A 27,987-nucleotide genomic window follows, 5' to 3' on the forward strand; every position below is an offset into this window, starting at 1 on the left:
TTCCCTCTCTGGATCTCCGCTCTGCAGACAGGACACTCCAAGTCTCCAAGTCCCTCCCATGTGTCACAGTGGTCAGTGATGCAGCCCCGACAGAAATTGTGGCCACAGTCCAGGGTCACCGGCTCCTTCAGGAACTCCAGGCAGATGGGACAGCGGGCTTCCTCTTGCATATTTACTGCTGATGATAGTTTTCTTCTTGCTGCTAATGCTGCTTTTCTACTTTCTGCTCTACTTGCTGCTGCTTCTGCTGCTTCTGCTGCTGCTTCTGCAACTTTTGCTCCTTCTGCTGCTGTTCTGCTTGCTGCTAATGCTCTGCTTGCTGCTGTTCTTACTGCTGCTTCTGCTTTTAATTCTCTTTTTAATGCTGCTAGTATTTCTTCTTTTAATTCTTCCGGTCCTCTTGCTGCTTCTGCTGCTGCTGCTTCTGCTCTTCTTGCTGCTTCTGCTGCTGCTGCTTCTGCTCTTCTTGCTGCTGCTGCTGCTGCTGCTCCTCCTGCTGCTGCTTTTCTTGCTGCTGCTTCTGCTTTTCTTGCTGCTGCTGCTGCTTCTGCTTCTGCTGCTGCTGCTGCTGCTGCTGCTTCTGCTTCTGCTGCTGCTGCTGCTAATGCTTCTGCTCCTGCTGCTCCTGCTGCTCCTGCTCTTGCTGCTACTTCTGCTCTTTTTGCTGCTGCTCCTGCTCTTCTTGCTGTTGCGTCTGCTCTTCTTCCTGCTTCTGCTGCTGCTCTTGTTGCTGCTGCTCTTCTTCTTGCTGCTGCTTTTAATTCTTTTTTTAATGCTGCTAGCTTTTCTCCTTTTAATTCTTCTGCTCCTGTTGCTGCTTCTGCTTCTGCTTCTGCTCTTCTTGCTGCTTCTGCTTCTGCTCTTCTTGCTGCTTCTGCTTCTGCTCTTCTTGCTCCTTCTGCTGCTGCTTCTGCTCTTCTTGCTGCTTCTGCTTCTGCTCTTCTTGCTGCTTCTGCTTCTGCTCTTCTTGCTGCTTCTGCTTCTGCTCTTCTTGCTCCTTCTGTTGCTGCTTCTGCTCTTCTTGCTGCTTCTGCTTCTGCTCTTCTTGCTGCTTCTGCTGCTGCTTCTGCTCTTCTTGCTGCTTCTGCTTCTGCTCTTCTTGCTGCTTCTGCTTCTGCTCTTCTTGCTCCTTCTGCTGCTGCTTCTGCTCTTCTTGCTCCTTCTGATAATGACGAAAAGATTGAGCCCATATTGGATACCATTTAAACAGAAATAGTTTTCTGAGGCCTGTAAAGAAGACAGCAGAAGGGTTGGATTTTAGGCAGGAAATACATATTTTAAAAAGGACATATAACTATTATTTTACACTGGGCTATTTTTAGACATCTGACTTCTCAGTCTTCTCTGACAGAGAGGCTGATTCTGTGAATGCTCAAGGGGGTGGCAGGTGACAGTGGATGAGCGATAGGGTTGCGAGTGTCCTGCGTTGAGCAGAGGGTTGGACTAGATGACCCAGGAGGTCCCTTCCAACTCTAGGATTCCATGATTATATGAAAGGCTATTTCATCTTGAACAGTGAAATATGTTTCCTTCACAACCACATGTGTTTCAAGGATCCCCGCTGTGGGATCGGATCAGTTTAAATCAATTAAGGGGATCTGGTCAATGATGTGTGGCCACAACGGATCCCTTTGTGTTGTATGTGTATATAAGTTGGGGGTTTTCAGGGGTCAGGGGTTTCTGTGCGATCTTGGTACAACTCGTTAACATGTTCTGGCACCAGTAGCCGCAGCGTTTCCAGTGTCTTTGATTCTTTGCCGACAAGCTCCATGACGGATCTAAAGTTTGGAAGCCTTTATAAACACTAAGCCATTTAATAATGGTGTTTGTACAGAAATGGTCCTTGCCCTCTCTATACCCCTGCAACTCTACTGTGAATGAAGAGCAGGAAATGGTCTTAGCCTTTTCAAAATGGTCTTTGTACGGAAATGTCACAGCTTGGATGCTGGCATTTCATGGCCTGTACACGTTACTGTTTGCTTCTTCAATATCAGTGTGTGTGTGTGTGTGTGAGAGAGAGAGAGAGAGAGAGAGAGCATGCCTGCAGCAATACGAACACATTTCATCCATGTTGTGAAGTTGACTGTAGGCAGCTTGGCAAAGAATCAGCTATTTAGTCACAAATCTCTTTTTTGATTTCACTGCAATAGATTGAGACAGCTTGAACTTCACCCTAAGTAGATGTCAACGTCTCCCATTAGATGCTTCTGTTAAACACAGATGTTTGCTCCCCAGGCTACTGGAAGGGACTGTATGTGTGTGTTTGTGCATGGGTTTTCCTCTAGAAGAAGATTTGGGTTTTATGCTTTGCTTTTCCATACCTTAAGGATTCTCAAAGTGGCCTTCCCTTCCTCTCCCTATAACAGGTACCTTGTGAGGTAAATTGGGCTGAGAAAGTTGCGAGAGAACTGTGACTGGCCAGAGATCACCCACCGTACTTCATGTGGAGGATATTGGGACATTCATGATCCGCAATGTGCATGATTGAACAGAATATGAAGACTGCCCTGCAAAGGGCATCAGAGGCGGTATAGAATCATAGAATCATAGAGTTGGAAGGGGCCATACAGGCCATCTAGTCCAACCCCCTGCTCAATGCAGGATCAGCCCAAAGCATCCTAAAGCATCCAAGAAAAGTGTGAATCCAACCTTTGCTTGAAGACTGCCAGTATGTATTTAGCATAGTTAGAACAGGAACTTCCTGACCATTTTCAAATATTCTCCTCCAGTGTTCTGATTGTTAAGTAGGATGATTTGTGAACAGGACCATTCCTGCACTCTGGGTTGGGTATCAGTTTGCTCTTCTTCATCAAAGGAAGTCTACAGTGGGAGTCTGCAAAAGGGCTAGAGCAGGCCTAAGCCACTGGCCATTCCGCACTCGTCCAAAATAGCACAATGGTTACAAATTGAAACCGCTACAGTTTTGCCATTATGCATAATGTCGTTGACAATCTGCAACACTCCTGAAACCGATCCACAAAAAACGCTTCGTTGTAGCGCTTTCAGGGAAATCCCAAAAAGTGGATTCACCCTCCGGAAAGCGCTACACTCTTGCAACCAATCAGCAACACTAGCGAAAAAGTTCTGTGCATTACCATTGTTGCGGTTTCTGCAAAGTCCCGCCCCCTAGCTCTGTCCTCTGATCTTCCGGCGAAGCGATCGCCATTTTTTTTTCTCCGAGCGAGCGGAGATCAACGCACCGGTAAGCCTTCGTTTACCCAGCCAGGCTTTCCTGGCTGCAGAGCTGTTTTAAGTCACTAAGCACGAAACAACATACAGCCCCGTTTGCTGGTTTATTTTCCCTTTATTTTTTACTGTATTTTCGGCCGAAAATCGTGCCCATGCCGGGGGGGGGGGGGTTATGTTTTTTTTCACTCGGGGGGAGCGTGGCAATGATGAAATGGCAGCTCAAACACCACCTGCTACCTAGATGGGTCTCTCCGTTGCAACGAATCAACGCAGATTCGTTGCAACGTGTTTTTTTTTTAACTTCCTTAAAGGGAAAGGAGCTTTTTGAGATCATGATATTGATGATCCATTGGCTGCTTGACGGCCAGGGGCGGGACGAGCTCGGCAATATCGCTTCCTGGCTAGCGATTTTTGCAGAGACCGGAAACCCGTGGGAAACTATAGAAACGCAACTGGATTCCACTACAAAGCCAGGCATGCATAACAACGAATTCCACAATTTAAAATGGCGTTTTTTCGTCCCGCAACCAATTTGCCACATAGATCCTGGTGCGGAATGGCCCACTGTGTTGCCTCCATACCCACCCCTATGCCAATATTCAACAAAAATTCTTTAGGCTGATCCTGCAAGAACAGAGCGTTGGAATGGATGGCCTCTATGGACCCTTCCAACTCTATGGTTCCATGACTCATAGAATCATAGAATCATAAGTTGGAAGGGACCTCATGGGTCATCTAGTCCAACCCCCTGCACTATGCAGGACACTGACATCCCTATCGCTCATCTACTGTCACCTGCCACCTCCTTGAACCTTCACAGAATTAGCCTCTCCGTCAGATGGCTATCCAGCTTCTGTTTAAAATTGTCCAAAGATGGAGAACCCACCACCTCCCGAGGAAGCCTGTTCCACTGAGAAACCGCTCTGTCAGGAACTTTTTCCTGATGTTTAGACGGAATTTCTTTTGAATTAATTTCATGCCATTGGTTCTGGTCCATCCGCCTGGGACAAGAGAGAACAACTCTGCTCCATCCTCCATATAGCAGCCTTTTAAATATTTGAAGATGGTTATCAGATCCCCTCTCAGTCGTCTCCTCTCCAGGCTAAACAGACCAAGCTCCCCCAACCTTTCCTCATACGTCTTGGTCTCCAAACCCCTCACCATCTTTATTGCCCTCCTCTGGACACGCTCGGTTTGTCTACATCCCTCCTCAACTGTGCAGCCCCTCCTCCTCTCTCCAGCCCAGGGGAAAAAACTGGTTTTTTTTAAATAGCAAGGGGCATTTTGTCCAGTTACTTGTTTTTGAATGATTGACTTCTAACTGATACATTCATCAATAATTACCCAATGAAAACAAGCACCTCCGTATTTAACTGGAGTTAGAATCAAAGAGTTGGAAGGGGCCAAAGAGGCCATCTAGTCCAACCCCCTGCTCAATGCGAGATCAGCTTAAAGCAGCATTCAGGAGAGGGATTTGTCCAGCTGCTGCTTGAAAACCACCACTGTGGAGGAGTTCACCACCTCCCTAGGTGACTCTGACTGAAAAATGTCCCCCCAATATCATTCTACGCCAATATCATTTTACGTGTAGTATAAACCCAGCTTCTTTGACTTTCAGTTTTGTAAGCCTGGAACATGGGGAAATAATCATTTTCATGCCAAAATGTAGGGAGGGATCTGGATAGCCCATATAGTGCAGGGGGCTAAGGCGAAAGCCATTTTTGCCAAGTCTTCATGTGTCCATAAAGGTAAAGGTATCCCCTGTGCAAGCACCGGGTCATGTCTGACCCTTGGGGTGATGCCCTCCAGCGTTTTCATGGCAGACTCAATACGGGGTGGTTTGCCAGTGCCTTCCCCAGTCATTAACATTTACCCCCCAGCAAGCTGGGTACTCATTTTACCGACCTCGGAAGGATGGAAGGCTGAGTCGACCGTGAGCCGGCTGCTGGGATCAAACTCCCAGCCTCATGGGCAGACAGCTTCAGATAGCATTTCTGCTGCCTTACCACCCTGCGCCACAAGAAGCTGTCCATATGCTGCCTTAATAAAGAAGACTTCTTCACCAATAGAGGTTGCTTATTGGGTTCCTTGGCAGGGCCTTGACACCACCCAAATTGCAATTGGGAATTGTCCTCTCATCTTAATGATGATATAACAGTCTGAATATCGGGTTCTCTGAATTTCTAGCTTTCTTCTTCTTTTTAAAAATTTATGTCTGTATTTCTCGACCGGCACTCCCAGTCGGCTTGTGGCGATTCACAACAAGGTCCACAAGGACCGTTACATAAAATACATAAAATCACAATAAAACAGAACAGCAATAACCATCAACAGTGATGGTGGAAGACCTAAACTATTTCCTTCCTCTCACCCACCCCTGGCTGATGACAACAGGCCTCAAATTCCATAAAAAAAAAAAACATTGCTCTCAGGATGTTCTTGCTGCTTCGTCACAAGCTTTCTGCCACAATTGTTCTCGCCATCTCACTTCCCTCTTCCTCTCAAGGAGCTCCTAGGTATACCATGGAGCCTGCCTGAGGCGAGGGCGGAGAGGGTGCCGAGGAGCAATCTCAGCCATCAAGCGGGACTGCCAGTCCCCATCAAGGCTGTCAACAAGTCACCGGAGGGCATAGGGTCCCACAGAGCATTCAGGAATCCTTCAGATTCCATAAGTCTCTGCGGACAGCCTAAAATATGCCCGTTGCCCAAACAGGGAGGGGGTGGTATCCTCTATCCCTTTTGGTTGTGGAGATATAAATGGAAAGGCATATCTCTGCAACAACTGGGCTAGGGGCTTTAAAGAAAAGCTAGGAACAATTGTCGACTTTACAAAAATAGAAAAAGCCCTCATGCCACAGGGAGAGGGATGGCTTCTGCAAGGGGACTGAGGCAAGGAAACTATGGAAGACCTTCCGTGAAGTTCCGTTGTCACCGTGACGTATCGCCAGCAACAGGAAAAGTACACAACGCTCTTCCTGTGTGCAGGACCCTTTTTCTCCTGTCAAGTCACAGTGGACCGAAAAACTGGGGCTTTCCAGCGAAGAGATCTTGGGACATGGTTTGCCACTGCCTATCCTCTGCGTAGCAACCTTGGACTTCCTTCACGATCTCCCATCCAAGTGCAAACTATGGCTGACCCTGCATAGCTTCTGGTATCTGATGAGATCAGGCTAGCCTGGGCCATCCGGATCAGGTTGGGAAGCAACATAAGCACAAATAAAGTCCGTGGAGTGCTGTGGCTTTAACTAGGGTGCAGGTCTCAAGGACTACGGGCTCAGTCCGAATCCTCCCACCCCCCATCCTCCACGCACTGGGTTCCCCAGCCATTCTCCCAGCCTTACCTGCTTGTTGTCTCAAGGTGACACGAGGGTCGGGCTCTGCAGGACAGACAATGCAACTTTCCCTTACTTGTCAATCCCCACTCTTCATTCACCTCAGGGGGGTCACAGGGGGACAGAGAGGAGAGATTTGCAGTCCCCTCAACAGCTGGAACCCCTCCACACACACCGTCCTTTTGCTCCTGTTCCTCTTGGCTTCGTTAGAAAATGAAAGCCAGAAAAACCTATTTGGGCCTTTTGCTAATGATCAACATGTCCAGAAAAGGAGCTGATCCCAAACCACCTTTGATCAGGTAATCCATATTGCCTAGATTTATTGCCTAGATTAAGTAATACATTAACTAATAAACACAAGGCTGAGCCATTTCAAGAAGGTCTTTGTACAGAAATATTACAACTTGGACGCTGGCATTTCATACCTGTACTGTTGGGATGAGAGAGATTCAGACACACACAGGTATCCGAGTGTAAGGGAAGTCGAAGAACAGCATCTTTTATTAACGTCACTTGCACATAACATGTATTCATGTATCTCTGTTGGCCTTCCGGACGGTACTCAAGCCCAAAAGCTTCTTGCATGTAAGCATACAAGCAGCTATTGTTCTTTGTGCTTTCTACTTGCAATGCGATAACAGCGTGTTCAGCAGTTCACTTTAGCAACACACACACACACACACTAGGCCTGCACCACACTGCACATGCTGCTTTCTTCCATATCAGACAGTGTGTGTGTGTGTGTAACCAGGTAGCTGGCATTTCTAGAATTAATACGAGACAATACAAAAGGATTCCAACAGTAATATACAGGATTAGCTACCGAGCAGGAATATCAGAGCTCTCTCAGCCTCACCCACCCCATAGGGTGTCTGTTGTGGGGAGAGGAAAGGGAAGGGGATTGGAAGCCACTTTGAGCCTCCTTCGGGTAGGAAAAAGCGGCATATAAGAACCAACTCTTCTTCTTCTTCTCCTTATACATAACTAGGGACCAAGCCCGTTGTACTTGTAAATACAACGGGCACTAGGTGTGCTTTTGGGGCTGGGGGGGAAGGCTTCTCCCCCCCCCTGGCAGCGGCGTGGCCTTTCCCCCGGGCCCAGATGCGCATCCACGGAGTCCTCAAAGGCTGGACTCCGAGGCACTGTATGATTTTGAAGTCCCACCTCCAAAACCCAAGGAATATTTCCAACTCAGGGGTAGCCAACCTCCAGATGGGGCCTGGGGAGCTCCTGGAATTACAGATCATCTTCATAGTATAAAGATCAGCCCCCCAGGCAAAAAGGGCTACTTTGGAGAGGGTTGTGGAAGAGAAGAAACAACACAGGATGTTGTTGAATTGAAAGACTTGAGGCCTACTGCACAGGGTTGTTGTGCAGATGAAACAGGAGGCAAAAGAACCTCAGGAACAGCATCCAGTTTTGTCTGCAGAATAACGCTGTGCAGTAGGTCTCAAATCTGCAGAGAGTTGCAAAGAGGAAATACACATGGCTTGGCTGTGTCTAACCCCCAGCCAGAGCAGTATTTTAAGTGAGAAGGGGCTTTTCTGTGGCCTCCCTGTCAGCCTTTTGGCAGAAGGAGAATTCCCCCCCTCAAAAGGAATGCCCACCCCCATGCCCTCAGACTCTTGGAAAGCCAGGGGCTGTCAGAGGCTCCTTCGCAGCAGGCCTGAAAGGGGGGGGGGGTGAGAAAGCGCACTCACCAACCTCCTTCCAGCTCTGTCAGGGGTCTGAGGCAATTTGCAGTTGGACATGACAGCCTTGGGGCAAAAAGGGCTGGCGCATCCTGTCCAAGCCTCTGTTCTCATCCCCCATGGCAGCCCTTAAAACCTCCTCTCCCTGCGGTGGTCAGGGGCAGACTGGCAGCCATGTCTCCAGATTGCCCGTGGCTGGGCTGACTGGATGGAATTTTGGTCTGTCCTGGTGAGGGGTGCTTATCTGCTGCTTCCACAGACCTCTACAAACTCTGGTAATTATTGCTCTATTCCTACTTCTCCCTGTTTTTCTCTTAGCAGCTGGTGTGTTTGTGTCTTTTAACGCATGCTCTTTTGATAAATATTATTTCTGGTTGAACTTCTGCCTGTTTATTTGACAGTTGTTTTAAATATATTGTATTTGTATTAAAACATTGTGAACCGCCGCGAGCCAGTTTCCGAGAGCGGCGGTCATACAAATCAAATAAATAATAATAATAATAATAATAAATGCGAATTCCCCCAACTAACAGGAGCCTGCCTCTTTGGGCAACACTTCTGCCAGCCAGCTTAATCGGACATCTTCTAGTATTTAGGAACTCTGCAATGTCCTTTCATGTACCTCCCAAGGTTCCCATGGATGTTCTCAATGACTCTAACAGGTGTCATTTACATCAGTGGTCCCCAACCTTTTTATCACCGGGGACCACTCAATGCCGGGGACCACTCACCGGGGACCACTCAACGCCTTTTACTGAGGCCTGGTGGGGGGGTAGTTTACTCCTCTACTCTCAACCACTGCCCTAACGCTCTCTGATCGCTATGGTAATGTTTAAACATCCCTTCAAAATAAGATACAGACACGCCACAACAATGAACATAAGGAACATTTTATTTTCATGGAAATTTTAACTCATGACAATGACAAATCAGTGGGAGTGTCAGCCCAGTCAAACTCTGTGTTAGGAATTATTAGGAAAGGGATGGGTCATAAAAGAGCCAGTCTTATAATAGATCTATGGCATATTCTCATTTGAGGTACTGGACTATCTCAAAAAGAACTGGATAAAGTACAGAAGAGAGCCACCAAGATGCTGAGCGGGTTGGAACACGTTCTGTATAGGGAAAGGGTGAAGAGTCTGGGGCTTTTCCTTTGAGAAATGACTAAAGGGGAACATTATAAGGTTTGTAAAATGATGCATGAGAAGAGGAAGGGTTGGTTCTTATATGCAGCTTTTTGCTACCCAATGGTCATTCAGAGTAAGACCGGCTTCCAGACCTCTGGGCCTGGATTGCAGAGAGGGCCCAGGGCTGCCTGCCCCCCTAGGGGCTAAGCGCCCTTCCTGGCGGAGGGAGGGCCAGTCAGGTCGCCAGTGAGCTGTCGATTTGGGCATTATTCGTTTTATACTGCCTGATGATGATTTACACTTCCCTTCTCCCAGTCCGCTTGAGGGGATGCCACAAGATCTCTCCTGTCCCTGCCACCCTCATCATGCATATTATAAATTCCACCCCCATCTGCAGAGAGGAGGATAAGGCAGAAGCTTGCTCATTCATTCATTCATTCATTCATTCATTCATTCATTCATTCATTCATTCATTCATTCATTTTATTTCCCCGCCACTCCTGAGACTGGCTCGTGGCGGGTTACAGACGTCTAATAAAAAACCAGTAAAACCCCATTAAAACGGACAACAAAACCACAATAAAAACAGTGCAACACGGCAGCAATACCTCCAAACTCCCTCACCCCCCACCCTACCTCTACCCCTAGTCTGGAGGGATGGAAAAAGGAGTCAAGATCACACAGACTGGTTAGGTGGGAATCCCCTCCATCTCATCCACCCTCCCTGCCACACCTCACCCTTCACGACGCATCCTGTTGTGGGCAGTTTGGTGCCCTGGCCACCCCTGGACATTTTTCTGCCTGTTCCCTCAACAAGGGCACAAGAACATGAGGCCTAAAGAGCAAAAGCACAAGAACAAGGGGATCCCCTCAGGGTCTGGGGAGTGGCAGATGCGGATCTCCCCACCCCACTTTGGGTATCTGAAGAAGGGAGCGGCTCCTCTCCAGCACAAATTGTGTTAGTCTTTCTGGAGCTCCTGGACATTGGCTCGTTTCTCCTGCCACAGACTGATTAATGCCACTCCTTGCAAAAATACAAGCAACTCAGACAAGACCTATTCCTGGAACAAGTTATTTTCCCCCTTTAACTTGTATAATCACTGCGAAAATAAAAATATTTTAAAAGACATATTCCTGTACATTTAGCACATTGTAAACTTCAATAGAGCCTCTTGTGGCGCAGAGTGGTAAGGCAGCCGTCTGAAAGCTTTGCCCATGAGGCTGGGAGTTCGATCCCAGCAGCCGGCTCAAGGTCGACTCAGCCTTCCGTCCTTCCGAGGTCGGTAAAATGAGGACCCAGCTTGCTGGGGGGTAAATGGTAATGACTGGGGAAGGCACTGGCAAACCACCCCGTATTGAGTCTGCCATGAAAACACTAGAGGGCGTCACCCCAAGGGTCAGACATGACCCGGTGCTTGCACAGGGGATACCTTTACCTTTACACTTCAAAAAAAAGAGGTTAACCTTCCAAGCCCCAGAAAGGGAAAGATCGTGTATAAGATGAAGCACAGAAGGCAAACAAGGGCCAGGGAGGCTCTATCTCTTCTAACCCATGAGGGAGGGTTGGGGGCCACTGCTCAGCAGACCCCAGGGAGAGGATGCCCTTAACCCTTTCCCTCCCAGATCCTCTTGCATGCAGGGTTACAAGACCTGGCAAGCTATTCTCCTTCACATACATGCACACACGTGTATGCATGCCGATTCCTCAGCTGCCTCCCCACTTTGTTAAATTTTTCTGCTTCCTTCATCCTGCAGGACAATATTTATGAGCCGAACTCTCACCTTTCCCCAAGGGTCATTTGCCCAGAATTCAGGGCTTCTGTGGGATGCAGGCGGGTTTCCCCCTGCGCCACACCATTGAGGCGCCTCTTCTGGATTTTCACAGGCTCTGATCCAATCTTCTCCAAACCTATTTGGGGCAAATGTTTGGAAAAGCTTGCAGCAAACCTTGCATTACTCTTAATTGGGCGGGAAAGTTTGGCTCCCTGTGGACTCACCCACATTGTCATTTTCTCTGTCCCCCCAGGCTGCCATTTCCACCCACCCACCCACCCAGGAGCAGGGGATCGATTGTTGAAAAAATATTTACCATTGAACATCATCATTTAACAATCTGTGTGTTATGTTCTCTGAAGTTCCACCTAAGAGGTGTTCAGACGTGGTTTACCACGGCCTACCTCTTAGTGATTGCCGATCCAAGTAGGATAGCTTCTGAAATCTGATCGGTGGATCCCCAAAAATCATCTAGGTGATACCCTCGCTCCTAACAAAAGAGCTCATGACTACAACTGGAGGGGGGGAGGGAAACGGTGGAAACCACCGCAAGTCTTTGAGTATATACAAGTTTAAATATAAATAAATAAATAAGATTGAGTCAAGCCTGGGCCCTCCAAATCAGGGCGGAAAACACCATAAACAAAAAGAAAGTGTGTTGTGACTTTAACTAGGGTTGACAGGTGTCCCCTGGGCACCGGCAGGGGAGGCAGGTAGGGTTGCCATATCCAGCTTGGGAAACTCCTGGAGAACTGGGAGTAGAGCTTGCAGAGAACAGGGACCCAGAGCCACAGAGCTCACCAACCTACATTTTCTCCCAGGGAACTGTTCTCTGTAGTCTGAAGCTGAGGTGTAATTCCAGTGGCTTCCCAAACCCCACCTGGAGGCTCACAACCCAAGCTGTAACCTAAATATAAGGCCAGAAGAGAGGTGTAAATGTATTAGGGCTAAGAGGTAGAGGTCTCAAGGACTGTGGGCTCAGTCTGAATTCCCCCCCCCCCGTCCTCCATGCACTGAGCTCCCCAGCCATTCTGCCCACCTTACCTGCTTGTTGTCTCAAGGTGACATCAAGGTTAGGCTCTGAGGGGCACACAATATAGCCTTCCCCTTAGGTGTAATTTCCCACTCTTCCTTCCCCTCAGGAGGGTCAGAGAAGGCAGACGTGATCCCCTCAACACCTGGAGCACCCCCACTCCTCTTGCTCCTGTTCTTCTTGGCTTTGTGCAAAAATGAAATCTTGCAAATGTGTTTCAGTCTCTTTCACAGGTGATCCGCAACCACCTTTGAACAGGTAGTCCTTATTGCCTCATTTCCTGGCTTAGGTAATACATTAAGTAAATACATCAAGGTGTGGACTCTAAAGGCTGAGCTACTTCAAAATGGTCTTCGTACAAAGATGTCACAGGTTGAATGCTGGCATTTCATGGCCTCTACTGTGGGCTTCCTCCATATATAGGCTGCATAAGGAGGTGGTGAGCTCCCCCTCACTGGCAGTCTTCAAGCAAAGGTTGGATACACACTTTTCTTGGATGCTTTAGGATGCTTAGGGCTAATCCTGCGTTGAGCAGGGGGCTGGACTAGATGGCCTGTCTGGCCCCTTCCAACTCTATGATTCTATGATTCTATATTCGGCAGGGCATGGGGTAGACCTGGCCTGCATGCATGCAGGGTTGAGGATTTGTTGTTATTTGACCTGACACTGCACAACCTCAGTGGCAAGCTGGGTTAGTTACCTTGCACCTCCACTGTTGCTCTTTGGCTTCAGGAGATGAGGGTAGGGGCTGCTTTTGGGTCTTCTGCCACAGGGTGGGTGTCTAGAGGCTGGAGGGGTTGGGTGCTTGTCCCTGGCTGTGGTTCAGGTTCTGGGCTGGGTGAATGAGGCCTGGGAACATCACTCATGCCCTCCCTCCCGTGGCCCTTGTAGGGGGGGGCAGCAGAGGAGTCGGAGTGGGCCACTTTTCCTTGGCAGTGCAGGGAGGAGGCAGAGGGGAAAGCCACTGCCGGAGCCAGCACTATTTGGGAAAGTGTAGGGTACAACCCTTCCCACACACCCGCGCCATTAATGGGTGATTCAGGCAGGTGGAGCGGGCAACTCATGAGGACCCACCTGATGGGTCCCGTTTGTGATCAGCAGATTCTCCTGATTTTGGGCACGTGCAGGAGTTCGTACGTATACCATAAAGGCCAGTATGTTGCAGTGTACACTGTGGTAGATGGGAACGGGCGAGGCCAGAGTTCAAATTCCTGCTCAGCAGTGATACTCACTAAATCATGGCCTAACATCCCCTGCAGAGCCCTCGTGAGGAGAAAAGAGGAGAACCCAGTAGCCTGGAAACACAGCGAAAGGAGAGGGAGATGGCTGCATGGACAGAAAGGCTCCAGTTTGGTGTCATGGTTAGGAGTGCGGACTTCTAATGTGGCGAGCCGGGTTCGATTCTGTGCTCCCCCACATGCAACCAGCTGGGTGACCTTGGGCTCACCACGGCACTGATAAAACTCTTCTGACCGAGCAGTGATATCAGGGCTCTCTCAGCCTCACCCACCCCACAGGGTGTCTGTGGTGGAGAGAGGAATGGGAAGGTGACTGTAAGCCGCTTTGAGCCTCCTCCGGGTAGGGAAAAGCGGCATATAAGAACCAACTCTTCTTCTTCTTCTAATGATTTCAGGAGCATAAGCTGTGAGGCCAAGTGTAGCCCAGCGGAAGAATCCTGGCTACACAAACCCACTTCTGAGAGTATTCTGTCAATCTAGACCAGGGGTAGTCAAACTGCGGCCCTCCAGATGTCCATGGACTACAATTCTCAGAAGCCCCTGCCAGCATTTGCTGGCAGGGGCTTCTGGGAATTGTAGTCCATGGACATCTGAAGGGCCGCAGTTTGACTACCCCTGGTCTAGACAGCTGGGGATGGCTCAAGTCAACTGCTGCAGGGACCCTTGTCTGGTAGTTAGGAAATTCCCCTGCCCCCCTCCACCACGCCCAAAAAAAAAACATTCAAGAAAGCCCAGTTTTCAGTGTAATGTGATTTTATCATAAGCACAATATCTATACAATCCCTGGTCGAATTGAAAGCAGAGTGCTATGAACACTGCAACCTTAACAGGCATGGGGTATTCAGTGACCTTCAGAAACGGTAGGATAAGCATAGGCAGAACCTAACAAACAGAGCCCAGCACAGCCAAGAAAAGAGAAATTTAACCACGCAGGGCTCCTCCCGTGCTTGAAAGGAAAAGAGGCTGCAGGAGGTCTGGGGAAGAGGGTCTCTGTTAAGAGCTTGCCTTGTTCTTGTTCTTTTTATTTTTTATTATTGTTATTATTATTATTATATTATTATTATTATTATTATTTAATTCATACCCTGCCTCCCCCCGGAGGCTCGAGGCGGGTCACCCAAAAGCCAATTCCCCTAAAACAATCAAAGCACAATAAAACACAATACAATTAATACAAAAGTTACAACAAGAATGGCGGCAAAATTCAAGAGAGCTAACCCAATTCCACACCCCCTAAGAAGGGAAAGGGAGGGGGCAGATGACAGACAAATAATGTTTTCTTATTGAAGGTTCCTATATGAAGGAACGGTCTTAAGAAGAGATTTTGAGGTGGGCTTTTTCTGCTACCCAGAAGTATGGCAGGAGGGTCTCCTCAGAGAAGGAAGCTCCAGAGTACTCGTGGAGAAGGTCTCCTTTGTCAGCGTCGAAAAAGGCCACTCGACCCCCAGCCCAGTTCAGGCACACGCGGACCCTCTTCAGCTCCCCACTCGGGGTCAAGGGAGAAATAAGCCTTGTAGTGGCCCCTCCACTTCCTTTCACATAAGCCTTGTAGTGGCCCCTCCACTTCCCCACAGTCCAGATCCCGTCCTCAGGACAAAAAGTGATGCTTCCCTTCCTGTTCACAGACTTCCTGGCCACCCCCACAATCCAATCTCCCTCACTCCCCACAAGGACCTCCCAGAAATGGCAGCCTGCCCTGAATCCCTCACGGCCCAGGACAACAGTATAATTGTAAAATCTCTCAGGATTGTCAGGCAGAGCCTGATCTTCCATTCCCCTTCTCACACTTTTCTGATCTGCAGACAGGATGAGTTTCTGATGGGCTGTGTCTGGATCCAGAGTCACATTTGCTGTTGGGGGAGAAGAGGAGAGAAGCAGGGAGGGTTTTGTCCTCTGGCCTGTTCAACTTCCTTCTCCTGCCAGTCCCGGCCTGCTCCCCCCACTCTCTCCCCCTCTCTGTGGTCAACAGGCCCTCCTGCCTTCTCCCACCCTGTTAAAAAGCAGAGTAGTCTTCTTGTTAACTTTAAAAGAAGGCAGACAAAGTGCACAATAAACACACACTGTTCCGCCCCCCCCCCCCCCCCGCCCCCAATAATCCCAACCTGAGCAGAGAATATTGATTAGGGGGGAAAGAATGTTGAGTATTTCAGTCACAGGTTCCTTTGGTTAGAAATCAAACATGAGGGTCCATTTCCACAAATACAAAAAAACAACGACATGGAAATTAGCAGAGGCACAAAACAGGGTGAGTGTCTCAAGTGGCTCTCGGTCCAGATCCGAGGTACATCTCAAAACAGGCAGCTTTAACTCGGGAAAAAACAAGCTTTTAGCTTGCCGGGCAGCTGTGCTTCTTGAGTGACAATTTGGGACAGCCTCGGATGGACTTGGGATGGGTTTTGGGTTTCAGTGGAAGAACAAAAGAGAGAGGAGATTGTCTGAACACAGTTGCCCAGGGTATATGGGCTGCTTGCCTGTCTCAGAAGATGCAAGGGAGATCACACCTTTGCACCAGGGACTGAAGAACGTACTTTCCACCCTTCTCTCCTTTTAAAGGTCGTAGCTGTCAATAGATCACAACCAGGATCCCCTGGAAGGGGGCCGTTCAAGCAAGACAAACATCAAAAAGGTCAGTGAGTCCCCCCTACCTCAGGACGGAGCTGCCACCAGCCCCCTGACACTACCCAGACAGCCAGAGACCAAAGGAAAAAGCCTCAGCCTGTCCTGGAACAGAATTCACCCTTGCAAGGTAGGACACTTTAAAGGGGCTTTTAACAAAACAATTACTCTGGTAACTGTAGCAATGGCAGCTAAAACCCTGGATTCAGCCTGAAGCCTCCTGAATTCAAGAACTACACAAGATTTATTTCAGTTTCAATGTTTTCAAAGCCAACTTCAATATTGAGAAATTATCTCTTACCAATGAGTAAGATTGTTTTAACCATTGCTCCTCGTAGCTTAAGGCGTTCTGCTACGAGTATCAATTGTTAAAACAATCTTACTTTGGTTTTGAAAACACTGATATTGAAGTCCCTTGAAAAAGCTAAGGAGCGAAACGCGTTGGGATTTGTTGAATATAAAAGAATAAAGAACAATGGAAGTTTGGAGACGCCGTAAAAATGTACTCTGTATATCTGATTCGCCATATACTGGTATCCCAGTGCCTCTTTATTTGCCCTGTGTCTGGTCCTTCACTGGGTCCTGCCCCTCTTATTTTATTTTTTCATAATCAATAACAGAGCAATGAACAGTGAGAACAAAAATAACATAGCCCAAAGACTAAGCACATTTACGTGCAATGGTTCAAGATCCAAAAAGTGGATCAAAGCCAACAAGGATCCAGCCCGCTAAGGAAAGACCTCTGGTCAGGAAGACCCACCCCCAACCAGAGGTGTGCCTCAGTCAGATGAGACCCTAATAACAGGCCCCAGGCTCTTCCAGGGCCAGGGCAAAGGCAAGACAGAGGAAAGTAGAATGAAAATTCTTTATTTGATGCCCAAAGAAATGTATTGGTCTGATCTGAATTATCCAATCCAACTCTCCTACTGAGGGCGATCAGGGGCCCGGCACACTCTTTCCCAGCTCTCTGGCTGCCCCCATCCTCCGATGAGGCCCAGCGGCTCTAGCCATCCTTCACACTACTGTCAAGCTCAGGGAAGGCTGACAACCTCTTCCATGGAGACCCTGCCAACCTTGCCTGAATCCTCCCTGCCGGCAGGGCTGGGATGCCAACACACACCCTCTGCACAGCCCTGCCACTCTGCCCAGCCTCCTGCCCGGAGAGTGGAGAGGGAGAAGCACAGGCCGCTAGGTCGCTTTTATAGCCTGCTTTTCCACTGTTGTTGTTATGTGCGAAGTCGTGTCCGACCCATCGCGACCCCATGGACAATGATCCTCCAGGCCTTCCTGTCCTCCACCATTCCCTGGAGTCCATTTAAGTTTGCACCTACTGCTTCAGTGGCTCCATCCAGCCACCTCATTCTCTGTCGTCCCCTTCTTCTTTTGCCCTCGATCGCTCCCAGCATTAGACTCTTCTCCAGGGAGTCCTTCCTTCTCATGAGGTGGCCAAAGGATTTGAGTTTCATCTTCAGGATCTGGCCTTCTAAGGAGCAGTCAGGGCTGATCTCCTCTAGGACTGACAGGTTTGTTCGCCTTGCAGTCCAAGGGACTCGCAAGAGTCTTCTCCAGCACCAGAGTTCAAAAGCCTCAATTCTTTGACGCTCGGCCTTCCTTATGGTCCAACTTTCGCAGCCATACATTGCAACTGGGAAGACCATAGCCTTGACTAAATGCACTTTTGTTGGCAGGGTGATGTCTCTGCTTTTTAGGATGCTGTCTAGATTTGCCATAGCTTTCCTCCCCAGGAGCAAGCGTCTTTTAATTTCTTTGCTGCAGTCTCCATCTGCAGTGATCTTGGAGCCCCGGAAAATAAAAAAATATATTGCTAGCTTTTCCACTAGCAATATATAAAGGTGGGCACCTGGTGAATCGCCAGAGCAAGTCTGTTTCAAAATCTGGGGGCCATCACATGAAAGACCCTCCTGTGTGTCACCACCACGTGTGCCTCTGAGAGGACCAGTCCATGCAAATCTAAGCAACCTTTCCCCCCCAAAAGCACTTTGCAAATTTGTCACAGCAGGCTTCCGAAGGTGGCATGGATATATCGTCATGACTTGATGACAGCAGCCCTTTAACCGTCTGGAACAGCTCCGCTGGACGGCCATTTGAGGATGCAGTGGAGGAGAAGGAAGCCTGCTTTGCCGTCACAACATAGTAGGGATGATGATAATGTACTCCAACCAGCATTCGGTCGGATTCACATTGGGATTTACAGCACTGGAGCTTGGCTCTCGGCCCTCTTGTTTCACTGCATGAAGCTCCCTGATATATCAGGGTGCTTTACGGGTGCTGCAGGGTCAACCGAGGATATTTGGGAGTGGTCACATTGATAGCCCTACTCATGCCACCATTCCAAAGCGAGGCCACAGTCTCAACAGTGGCACCAGTGAACTGGAAACTCCCCCAGAGCCATAAGGCATCTATTACCAGGACCAAGCTAGAACCAATGGAAATATCCTTGGCCTTTATTCTCCTCCCCACCATGACACACACATTGTTCATGAACAACCGGAAGAAAGTGCCACGGCTGGCTGGATTTCTGCCTCTGTGTATTGCTATTCCACTAATTTGGCTTTCTTTAAAAACGTGGGATTTCAATAAGGAATTCAGAACACCCTGAAGCTGAAAGGAACCCGGAAAACAGGCAGGGAAACCCTCTTAGAGAAAGCAGCTGCCCCACTTCCTCTGGGCCCCTCGGGAGGGTTCTGAAGGGCCCTCAAGGGCTCTTCGCCAGCAACTGTTCTCCTGTCATTTCAACATGGCGGCAGGTGGGTGAAAAGGGTCAGTTCATCCCCTCAAAGTTCGCCTTCTCTTCCATCCTTGCAGAGCAAGAAGGAACTGGCTATGGCAGGAAGGAGTGTTCTGTCTGAGAACACCAAGCAGAACAGCCATTTGTAAGGGGACAGTTTTTAGTTTGGAAATAATGAATTAATGTATGAAGAAAAATGTACCTTTCTGCATGTGAAGTCCAGAATCCAGAATGTCTGAGGAAGCAAAGGGACAGAAAGTCAGTAGAAGACCTGTGTGCTTATCATAAATTATATTATGGGACAAAAAAAAATCAGTTAATAGCAGGACAGGCCAAATCCTGTCAGATCTCAGAAACTAAGCTAGGCCAGAACTTGGACGCGACACCAAAGAGGACTCTAAATGGCAAACCATCTGTTTCTCACTAGCATTGGACACCTCTGGCTGCAGACACCGCAAATCAGCTTGGTGTAGCGGTTAGGAATGCAGACTTGGAACCTGGCAAGCCGGGTTTGATTCTGCGCTCCTCCACATGCAGCCAGCTGGGTGACCTTGGGCTCGCCACGGCACTGATAAAACTGTTCTGACCGAGCAGTGATATCAGCGCTCTCTCAGCCTCACCCACCTCACAGGGTGTCTGTTGTGGGGAGAGGTAAGGAAAGGTGATTGGAAGCCACTTTGAGTCCCCTGCTAGAGAAAAGGGGCATATAAGAACCAACTCTTCTTCTTCAGTAATCTCAGGGCTCTCTCAGCCTCACCCACCCCACAGGGTGTCTGTTGTGGGGAGAGGAAGGGGAAGGCGACTGTAAGCTGTTGAGACTCCTTCGGGTAGAGAAAAGTGGCAATTAAGAACCAATTCTTCTTCTTCCAAGTCACCTGTGGCTTGACGGCACCTAGGCAAGTAATTCTTCTGAGTTATAGCTAAAAGGTTTAGTAGATGCTACTTTTGAGGAAAAAATTATTCCAGTGCAAATATACAAATTTGTTTTCACAAGTTACTTTGAGCTACTTGAGGTCCGCTTCATAGAATGTTTGCTAAGGACAGCAGCCGAAGGGACCAATCCAGCTAAACAGGCTCCTCACTGCTCTCCTAAGCAGAGTTACACCCATCTAAAATCACTGATTTCAAAGGGTTTGGGAGTAACTGCTTAAGACAGCACTATGAACAGACAGTGTGATGCCGCAGTAAAGAAGGCACATGCAGTCTTGAGCGGTATCAAAAGAGGCATCACATCAAAAGCACAAGACGTCATAGTCCCACATTGGTCAGACCCCACCTGGAGTCCTTCTAGAGGCCTCACTTCAAAAAGGATGTGGACAAAATGGAAAGGACTCAGAGGAGAGCGACGAGGATGATCTAGGGCCTTGCAATCAAGTCCTGTGAGGAAAGGCTGAGGGGACTTGGGGAATGCTCAGTCCAGAGGAGAACAGGTGGAGAGGGGACAGGATGGCTCTCTTGAAGTATCTGAAAGGTTAGATCAGGGGTAGTCAAACTGCGGCCCTCCAGATATCCGTGGACTACAATTCCCAGGAGCCCCTGCCAGCGAATGCATTCGCTGGCAGGGGCTCCTGGGAATTGTAGTCCACGGACATCTGGAGGGCCGCAGTTTGACTGCCCCTGGGTTAGATTCAAATGAGTAGCCATGTTGATCTGAAGTAGCACAATAAAATCAGAGTCCAGCAGCACCTTTGAGACCAACAAAGATTTATTCAAGGCGGGAGCTTTCGAGTGCAAGCACTAGTCTGAGGAAGAGTGCCTAAATTCGAAAGCTCCCACCTTGAATAAATCTTTGTTGGTCTTGAAGGTGCTACTAGATGCAGATTTTATCTGAAAGGTGGTCACTTGGAGGAGGGCAGGGAGTGATTCCTGTCTGCAGCAGAGGAGAAGACCTGCAGTAATGGGTTTAAACTATATGGGGAACAAAACCAGCTAGATAGAAGTTTTTAAAAATTCACTTTTAGAGTAGTTCAGCAGTGGAATTGACTGCCTAAGGAGGTGGGGAGCTCCCCCTCAGTGGCAGTCTTCAAGCAGAAGCTGGACAGACCCCTCTCCTGGATGCTTGAGGCTGATCCTACATTGAGCAGGGGGTTGGACTAGATGGCCTGTCTGGCCCCTTCCAACTCTAGGATTCTACATCTGGCCCACCCCAAAGTCCAGTCTGACACTCCTGCTGTGTCTCGTCAGTACCTGTGACTTGCTTCTTGACGTCCTCCAAAAGGGGATTTAAATCCCAGAAGTCCAAGATGCGCCACCTTAGTGCAGGAGGAAAAGCCGCTGGATTCCTGAAGGACTCCTTTTCTTCGTACCTGGAGAAAACCCCATTAAGGTGCCGTCCATCCCATTCACAATCCCAACCCCCGGAGGATCAAAGCAGCAGAGGCAGGAGCTGCCAGAAAGCCTGGAAACCCAGACACAGAAAGAGGGGAATCATTGAAGCTCCCACTAGAACCGGGCTTGGCTTCCTCACAGGAGCTGCAGGGAATGGCCACCACGAAATAAAACACAGCCCCTTGCCCCAGTGGGAGAGGGCCTTTCCCCACCCCCACCAGTTGGTTTCACACACGGAAACAGCCCTGGTGAGCTTATTTGCCCATTGATACTGCCTCATGGAGTATTTTGTGCATAAAGGTAAAGGTATCCCCTGTGCAAGCACCGGGTCATGTCTGACCCTTGGGGTGACGCCCTCCAGCGTTTTCATGGCAGACTCAATACGGGGTGGTTTGCCAGTGCCTTCCCCAGTCATTACCGTTTTACCCCCCAGCAAGCTGGGTACTCATTTTACCGACCTCGGAAGGATGGAAGGCTGAGTCAACCTTGAGCCGGCTGCTGGGATCGAACTCCCAGCCTCATGGGCAAACAGCTTCAGCTAGCATTTCTGCTGCCTTACCACTCTGCGCCACTCTGCGTATTTTGTGCGTACAGCACCCTAAAAACGGAGATACGCCTTGCCCCAGCAGGGTCTTCGAATGAAAAATTACCAGGGGAAAGGGAGGCAGGAGCCCTTCTGTCCCCTCAGCGGCATCTGAGGCCCAAACGGAGCCTGCTGTAGCAGCCACTCCCTGCAGCTGCTGAGTTGCACTCCGGAGCCCTGGCCAAGCTCCTTATAACAGGAAACTTTTCATTGGGCCCGAAGAACAGCAGCCCCACATCCCCTGGTTCCATCTGTCTTGTGAATGTCCAAGGAAAGGAAATGAACCCTGGTAAGGAGGCCGAAGTTGGTGACTTATTCCTTATTTGTGAATTCATTCAACCAACAATGTTGAAGAGAGTTGGTGTGGGAGCCAGTTTGGTGGAGTGGTCAATTTGAACTCCCCCTCTCCCCATTGAAACAGAGAAGTGTTCTGCACTCGATTAGGAAAGCTCAGAGCGGGTAGGGGAGCCAAGCGCAGCAGGAGTCTCTTTCTTTCTTTTCTTGAATGGGAAGGGGGGATAAATCCAAGAGGCTGCTGAGAGAAGTTAGGGCTTCTGGAGCACAGTCACTTTAACGGAAGGCTTGCAACTGGGAACCTGGAAGTCTTTGAACTGACACCGTAGCCAATCAGGGAAGACTGCTTTGCTATGAGGCATGGAGCAGTAAGTTAATTCACAAAAAGGAGACTGGGTTTTATTCCACACTCCCCCACATGCAGCCAGCTGGGTGACCTTGAGCTCCCCAGAGCACTGAGAAAGCTGTTCTGACGGAGCAGTGATATCAGGGCTCTCTCAGCCTCACCCACCTCACAGGGGGTCTGTTGCGGGGAGAGGAAAGGGAAGGCACTTTGAGACTCTTTTGGGTCAAGAAAAGCGGCATTTAAGAACCAACTCTTCTTCTTCTACATCCCAAAATAAGGTTTGAACCACCACATGTCATACAGGCCCGAGAGGACATGCACTTTTTTTTTTCTGGTCCTTGTGACTGTTACTCCAAAGGGGAGTGAGATTACTGGTTGAACATTAAGCCTCTGGTTCAATGAAGAAGCCTGATGTTAAAGATCCACTTACCTCTGCAAAATGCTCCTGGCATCCTAAAGAAATAAAAAAAAAAGAGAGAGAGAGAGAGAGAAAGAGAGAGAGAACGAATGAACCCAGTGCTTGCTAAAAGGCCATCCCTGGAAGACAGCTCAGCCTCTAGAAGATTTCACACCCGGGCCTTCCCCTTGCACCCAGCTAGCTGATTCCACTCAACGGCTGGGGTAGATCTTCATAAAGTAAGGTGTAAAGGTAAAGGTAAAGGTATCCCCTGTGCAAGCACCAAGTCATGGCTGACCCTTGGGGTGACGCCCTCTAGTGTTTTCATGGCAGACTCAATACGGGGTGGTTTGCCAGTGCCTTCCCCAGTCATGACCGTTTACCCCCCAGCAGCAAGCTGGGTACTCATTTTACCGACCTCAGAAGGATGGAAGGCTGAGTCAACCTTGAGCCGGCTGCTGGGATCGAACTCCCAGCCTTATGGGCAAAGCTTTCAGACAGCTGCCTTACCACTCTGCGCCACAAGAGGCTCTTAAAGTAAGGTGACCAGATATTAACATTGGTAAAGCGGGGGGGGGGGGGGTCTTGATTTAAAATTTGGTCTATATGGAACAACAAAAATTTAATCGAACACATGGAACGCAAAAACAGTATTGTAATATATATTTTTAATTGCAACCTAAGTACAATTCGCCAGGTACCCCCAGATGTCCCTCCAAAAGTGGGACAACCTGGTCACCTTATCATAAAGTGGGAGTGAATCTCTGGGAGGCCAATATCAGCAGACAAATTTGAAAGAGCTCCCTGTGCACCTGGCTTGACTGGGTTCTCCAGACTCTTGGTTGAGACACAAAGACTTTTCCTTTGGAAATGGAAGCCAAGCAGCCTCAGTCTATCCGGGAGGGGAAGAGGGCTGCGGGAGGCAGATGCATTTCCAGGGGGTGGAGTTCTGCCCCCTGGGATTCTCCAGTCTGCCCCTGGCTGGAGATGTAAAGGGGACGAGGGAAAATCTGCCCATGTGCAGAGATGAAAAGTCGCTAGCAGCAGAAGTGGGGCTTCTTCGCTTTCTGCACAAGTGAAGGAGGCACAGAGGATTCGGAGCTGGGCTCCTCCCCAAATGGAGCCTGGGCTGTTCCCGCCACCCCCTCACCTGCAGGAGATCTCCGGCTGGTTGCTTACACCTCTCCTCCATCTCCCAGATGAGGCTTTCCAGAGCCGAGAGCTCTTCAGAGAGATCAGCCAGGTGCTGGTCCCTTTCCTTCGCTACCTCCATCTCTACCTCTTCCATCTGAGCCAGCAGGAGCTTCTCTTGCTTGTCCAGAAATGTGTGAAGTTGCTTGAATTTGGTCACTGTCTTCTGCCACTCTCTTTTGGTTTGATTCTGAGATGGATAAAGAAGAACACAGCCCCTGTTTGCAGTGGGAAGAAGTCCCTGAGGACAGTGGGAAGAAGTTCCTGAGCCCCTGCCGGAAGGGCACTCTTACCTTTCCGAGAAACTGCATCAACATTTGGTTGGGAAAGAGAAAGTTTCAGAAGAACCCATCCAAAGTTCACATGAATTATTCTTGAGTTTCTTTCTTGGAGAGAAATTTTACTTAACAAAATTCAAACATGTGCTGCAGCTCGAGATAGGAAGAGCTGATAGAGCTTCTCTATTCTACACACACAAACACACGGAAATGATGATTACCTCGACATGGACCTCCACATGGCCAACCAACCTTTTCATTGTAGAGATCTGAGAGGAAAGGTGCTCATCTTGATGTTCGCAAAATGTTATTTTAAAGAGTCCCTCACTAACTCTCCTGTGGGAAACCCAGCCATCCCCAATTGCAGGAAGGTGCCCTTTCATGTGAATTTTCTACATTTGATACTCTTAAGTTTGCAGTGACTATTTGCTTCCCCGGAATAGGGGAACTTACGAGCAAGTCTTGGCTCTCTTTCACTAGGCCGGCTTTGTGCTCCAAGATTTTCTCCTTCTCCTTCTCCAGAATCGCCAAACAAGTGGAGAACTGATCCTGGGGGGAGGGAAAGAGGAGGGGGGGGTCCCAACATTCAGGTTTGTTTCTTTTCAAAGTTTACTATAAAACATATACAGCAAAATTGTCATCGAAGGCCAAACTAGACACAAGTACAGGCTGTCTGGTGACCCATACCACCCCCACAGCTGTAGATAATAAGTTATTCTTTTAATAATGGAAGAAGAGTATGTAGGGGCAGGAAAAATTAAAGCCTCCTATCAAAACGCTGCTGCCCCCTGGTGGCTTGGTGGGCCAATGGGCTGGCCAGTCTTGAGGAGTGCCCTGGCCTCCTAGCCTCGCCCCCTTAGCAGAAAGAGGCCTGGGCAATGCGCAAACCAGGAGACGGGCAGCAAAGACAGCTGTTGTTGCGCAAAGCCCAAGAGATGCTCTACAAAACCTGTTGTGCAACACCCAAAAGTGAGCTGAGAGAGGATCTTCAAATCTTACTCACCCTCATCCTCCTTGCAGATTCCCTACCTTGTACTCTTGGGAAGCCTCCTCCGCAGGAACGATTTCGTGGTATTTATGCTCCTGGGACTGCTCACAGACCACGCAGAGCGGGGCTTCGTGGTCCCTGCAGAAGAGTTTCAGCGGCTCCCGGTGCTTCTTGCAAACACTTTCCCGTCCAGCTGCCGCCATCGTCTGATGCCAACAAAAGGATGTTTGTTTAATTCAATCCCCATATTCCTGAACTCTTTCGATATCGATCTTTGTCAATATTGTATATAATCAGTGCGTTATGCAGAACAAAAATACCGTATTCGAAATCGAGACATAAGCGAGGTTATTCTCAGTGCCTCAATTTCCTTTGAAAGCCAGTGGATTCACATGGCCCTGGTTTGCATTAAACCACCCACTCCCTGCATCAGCTCATCGATCACAATTGCCAAAAGCACCCCAAATCCTCAGCTGGGGGCTCCCCACTCCTCCAGGAACCTCAAGTGGCATCCAGGATTGCTGCAGACAAAGGAGGAGGAAGCCAATAACAAAGGGTGCTGAAACACCCTGGCCCAGGGACCTACGTTGTTTTCAGTGGAAGTTACTTCCCCTCCCTTTTTAAGCCACTTTGCAATTCCAAGAGGGCAGTGAGTGCCATCCCAAAATGGCTGCTGCAGGAGGCGGAGCCAAACCCAAAATGGCTGCCACCAGGCATTCTGGGGAGATGGGAGCCATATCTTCTGCATTATGGGTCTCCAATGAGGTGCTGCAGGGCCCCCCAAGACTTTTGAGGAAGTGGGCGGGGCTTTTGTCCTGGAGGGTTCCTGAGCATCTGGGCAGATTTTGAAAAATACTGCGTTGGCAGCAGCCCCACCCACAGCAAAAAGGCGTCTTCACTGCGACTGTAGAGAAGGTGCCAACTCCTGTGGCAGCCATTTTGTAGCTGCACCCACCACACAGTGTCCAAATCCCAATGGTGCCCACAGGCTTAAACAGTTTGGGGACCCCTGCTTTGGGTATCTTCCCGCAGCAACGAAATCTCCTGGACTGGCCATGCTGCTAGATCTCAATATGGGAGAGGTGACAGCATTCTAATGGGTGGGCTACATCCCTGCTTCCCAGGGGGCTGGCCGATCCAGTCTGTGGGGTGCTGGGGGCACAGGATCAGGAGCACCTCCTCAACAACCACTTTCCGCTACTTACAAAGGGGAGTCTCTGCGTGGCCTGGCTTGGAAGGGGAAGGTGACATTTGAAGGGGAGCCAACCTGAAGCCAGATAAGGAACCAAAACACAATACTCGCGAGCAGCAACACGTCTGCTTTGATCCGAAAAGGAAATTATGAGAGAGATCCCAGGAGCAAGGAAAGTCTCCACCCCTGGTGAAACAGAACAAAATAAGAGCCTGGCTGGATCACACCCAAGGAGGGATCCGCTTACCCCGGGATCCCGTCTCCAACTCTGGGGGCGGCTGAAGACTGACCGATTCCCAGTTTGCTGTGCCTAAAGTTAAATGGGCTTAATCTCGGCCATTACTGTTTGCACTCCAGCGAGGAGGAGGAGGACCCCTTGGTCCCGAGACTGCGCCTCCAGAGAAAGCACAGCGATTCCCCCCTGAAGACCCACCGGGACCCCTCACCTTCTTCTCCGCGGCATCCTCCTCCAGGGGGGTCACCTGGTGGCCTCGGTGCTCCCGGGATCTGCTGCAGACCACGCAGAGGGGGGCTTCATCGTCCCGGCAGAAGAACTTCAGGGGCTCGCGGTGCTTCTCGCAGACGCCCCCTGGGCCTTCCGCCCCCTTCGCCTCCGTCGCCTTCGCTTCCAAAGGGCGCAGCTTCTGGATCGTTTCCACCATGTTGGCCAGATGCTGGTTCGGGCGCAGGCTCGACGGCTGCGCCCTTCCTCGGCATTGGGGGCAAGACGGCTGCGCCCCCGGCTCCCCCCAGGAGCGGTCCAGGCAGGCGCGGCAGAAGTTGTGGCCGCAGTCGGGGATCGTGACCGGGTCCCTGAAGAAGTCGAGGCAGACGGAGCAGGAGGCCTCCTCGCAGAGCTCCGCCACAAGACCCTCCGCCGCCATGGCCGCCTCCGGAAGGGGGAGAAGAGGCGAGCGGGTTTCGGTTTCGTTTCCCCGAGCAGCGACGGGGCGCGTCCCGCCCTGCAAACCACTCGCTGCCGGCGCCGAAGAGAGCGGGGAAAGCCCGCCTGGTCCGTCCTTCGGCTGCTTTTCGCAGGCAGGCAGGGAAGATCTGGCGTCTGCAGCGCAGAGGGGCGAAAGGTGCCACCCCCAGGAGAGGAAAATCGCCCCGGGAGGGAGGGAGGGCTGGCCGAGGGAGGGACTGGCCATGGGATGGGCTGAAAGGAATGACAACAGCGCCCTTTGGGAACCTGGGAGGCGCTAGAAGCCCCATGGGCGAAACCGGGAGGCAAGAATGCCAATTGGCTTGCAAGGACAGTCGCAAAGAAAACGGGGGAGTGTGACTTTTCCTGCAGCCCTCAGCCTTTTCCGTGTTTGACTCGGGAGGGGGTAGTCCCAGAGGGCCCTATTCCACTCTGGGGGGCTGCCCACCCAGGTCCAGAACCCCCCCCCCGGTACTCTCAGGGGTGTAATTTAATAAAACCAGAGTCCAGTGGCGCCTTTAAGACCAACAAAGGTTTATTCACGGCGTGAGCTTTCGAATGCAAGCATAGTCGTTTGAGTGTAATGGAAAAACCCATTTTCTGGCTCAACTTTGTATAGATCAGGGGTAGTCAAACTGCGGCCCTCCAGATGTCCATGGACTACAATTCCCATGAGCCCCTGCCAGCATTTGCTGGCAGGGGCTTCTGGGAATTGTA

General features: G+C 49.7%; 1 protein-coding gene across 2 annotated transcripts; it reads right to left on the reverse strand.

The window, feature by feature from the left end:
- Positions 1-20: 20 nt before the first annotated feature.
- On the reverse strand, positions 21-27,964 carry LOC143834269 (E3 ubiquitin-protein ligase TRIM7-like). Of its 2 annotated transcripts, none has more exons than XM_077330938.1 (8): positions 26,792-27,964; positions 25,195-25,359; positions 24,619-24,714; positions 23,847-24,077; positions 22,730-22,752; positions 20,936-21,054; positions 18,951-18,983; positions 21-1,227 (listed from the first exon to the last, which is right to left on the reverse strand). In XM_077330938.1, exons 1-8 carry the CDS (start codon positions 27,494-27,496, stop codon positions 794-796), a joined length of 1,806 nt encoding a protein of 601 aa, XP_077187053.1. In that variant the 5' UTR covers positions 27,497-27,964; the 3' UTR covers positions 21-793. The 2 variants fall into 2 exon arrangements, with proteins under 2 accessions (XP_077187053.1, XP_077187052.1); XM_077330937.1 differs by lacking the exon at positions 21-1,227 and adding an exon at positions 14,119-15,233 and having other exon boundaries at positions 26,792-27,960.
- Positions 27,965-27,987: the final 23 nt, after the last annotated feature.

This window comes from Paroedura picta, chromosome 3 (genome assembly GCF_049243985.1).
Source record: "Paroedura picta isolate Pp20150507F chromosome 3, Ppicta_v3.0, whole genome shotgun sequence".
NCBI classification, from domain to species: Eukaryota; Metazoa; Chordata; class Lepidosauria; order Squamata; family Gekkonidae; genus Paroedura; species Paroedura picta.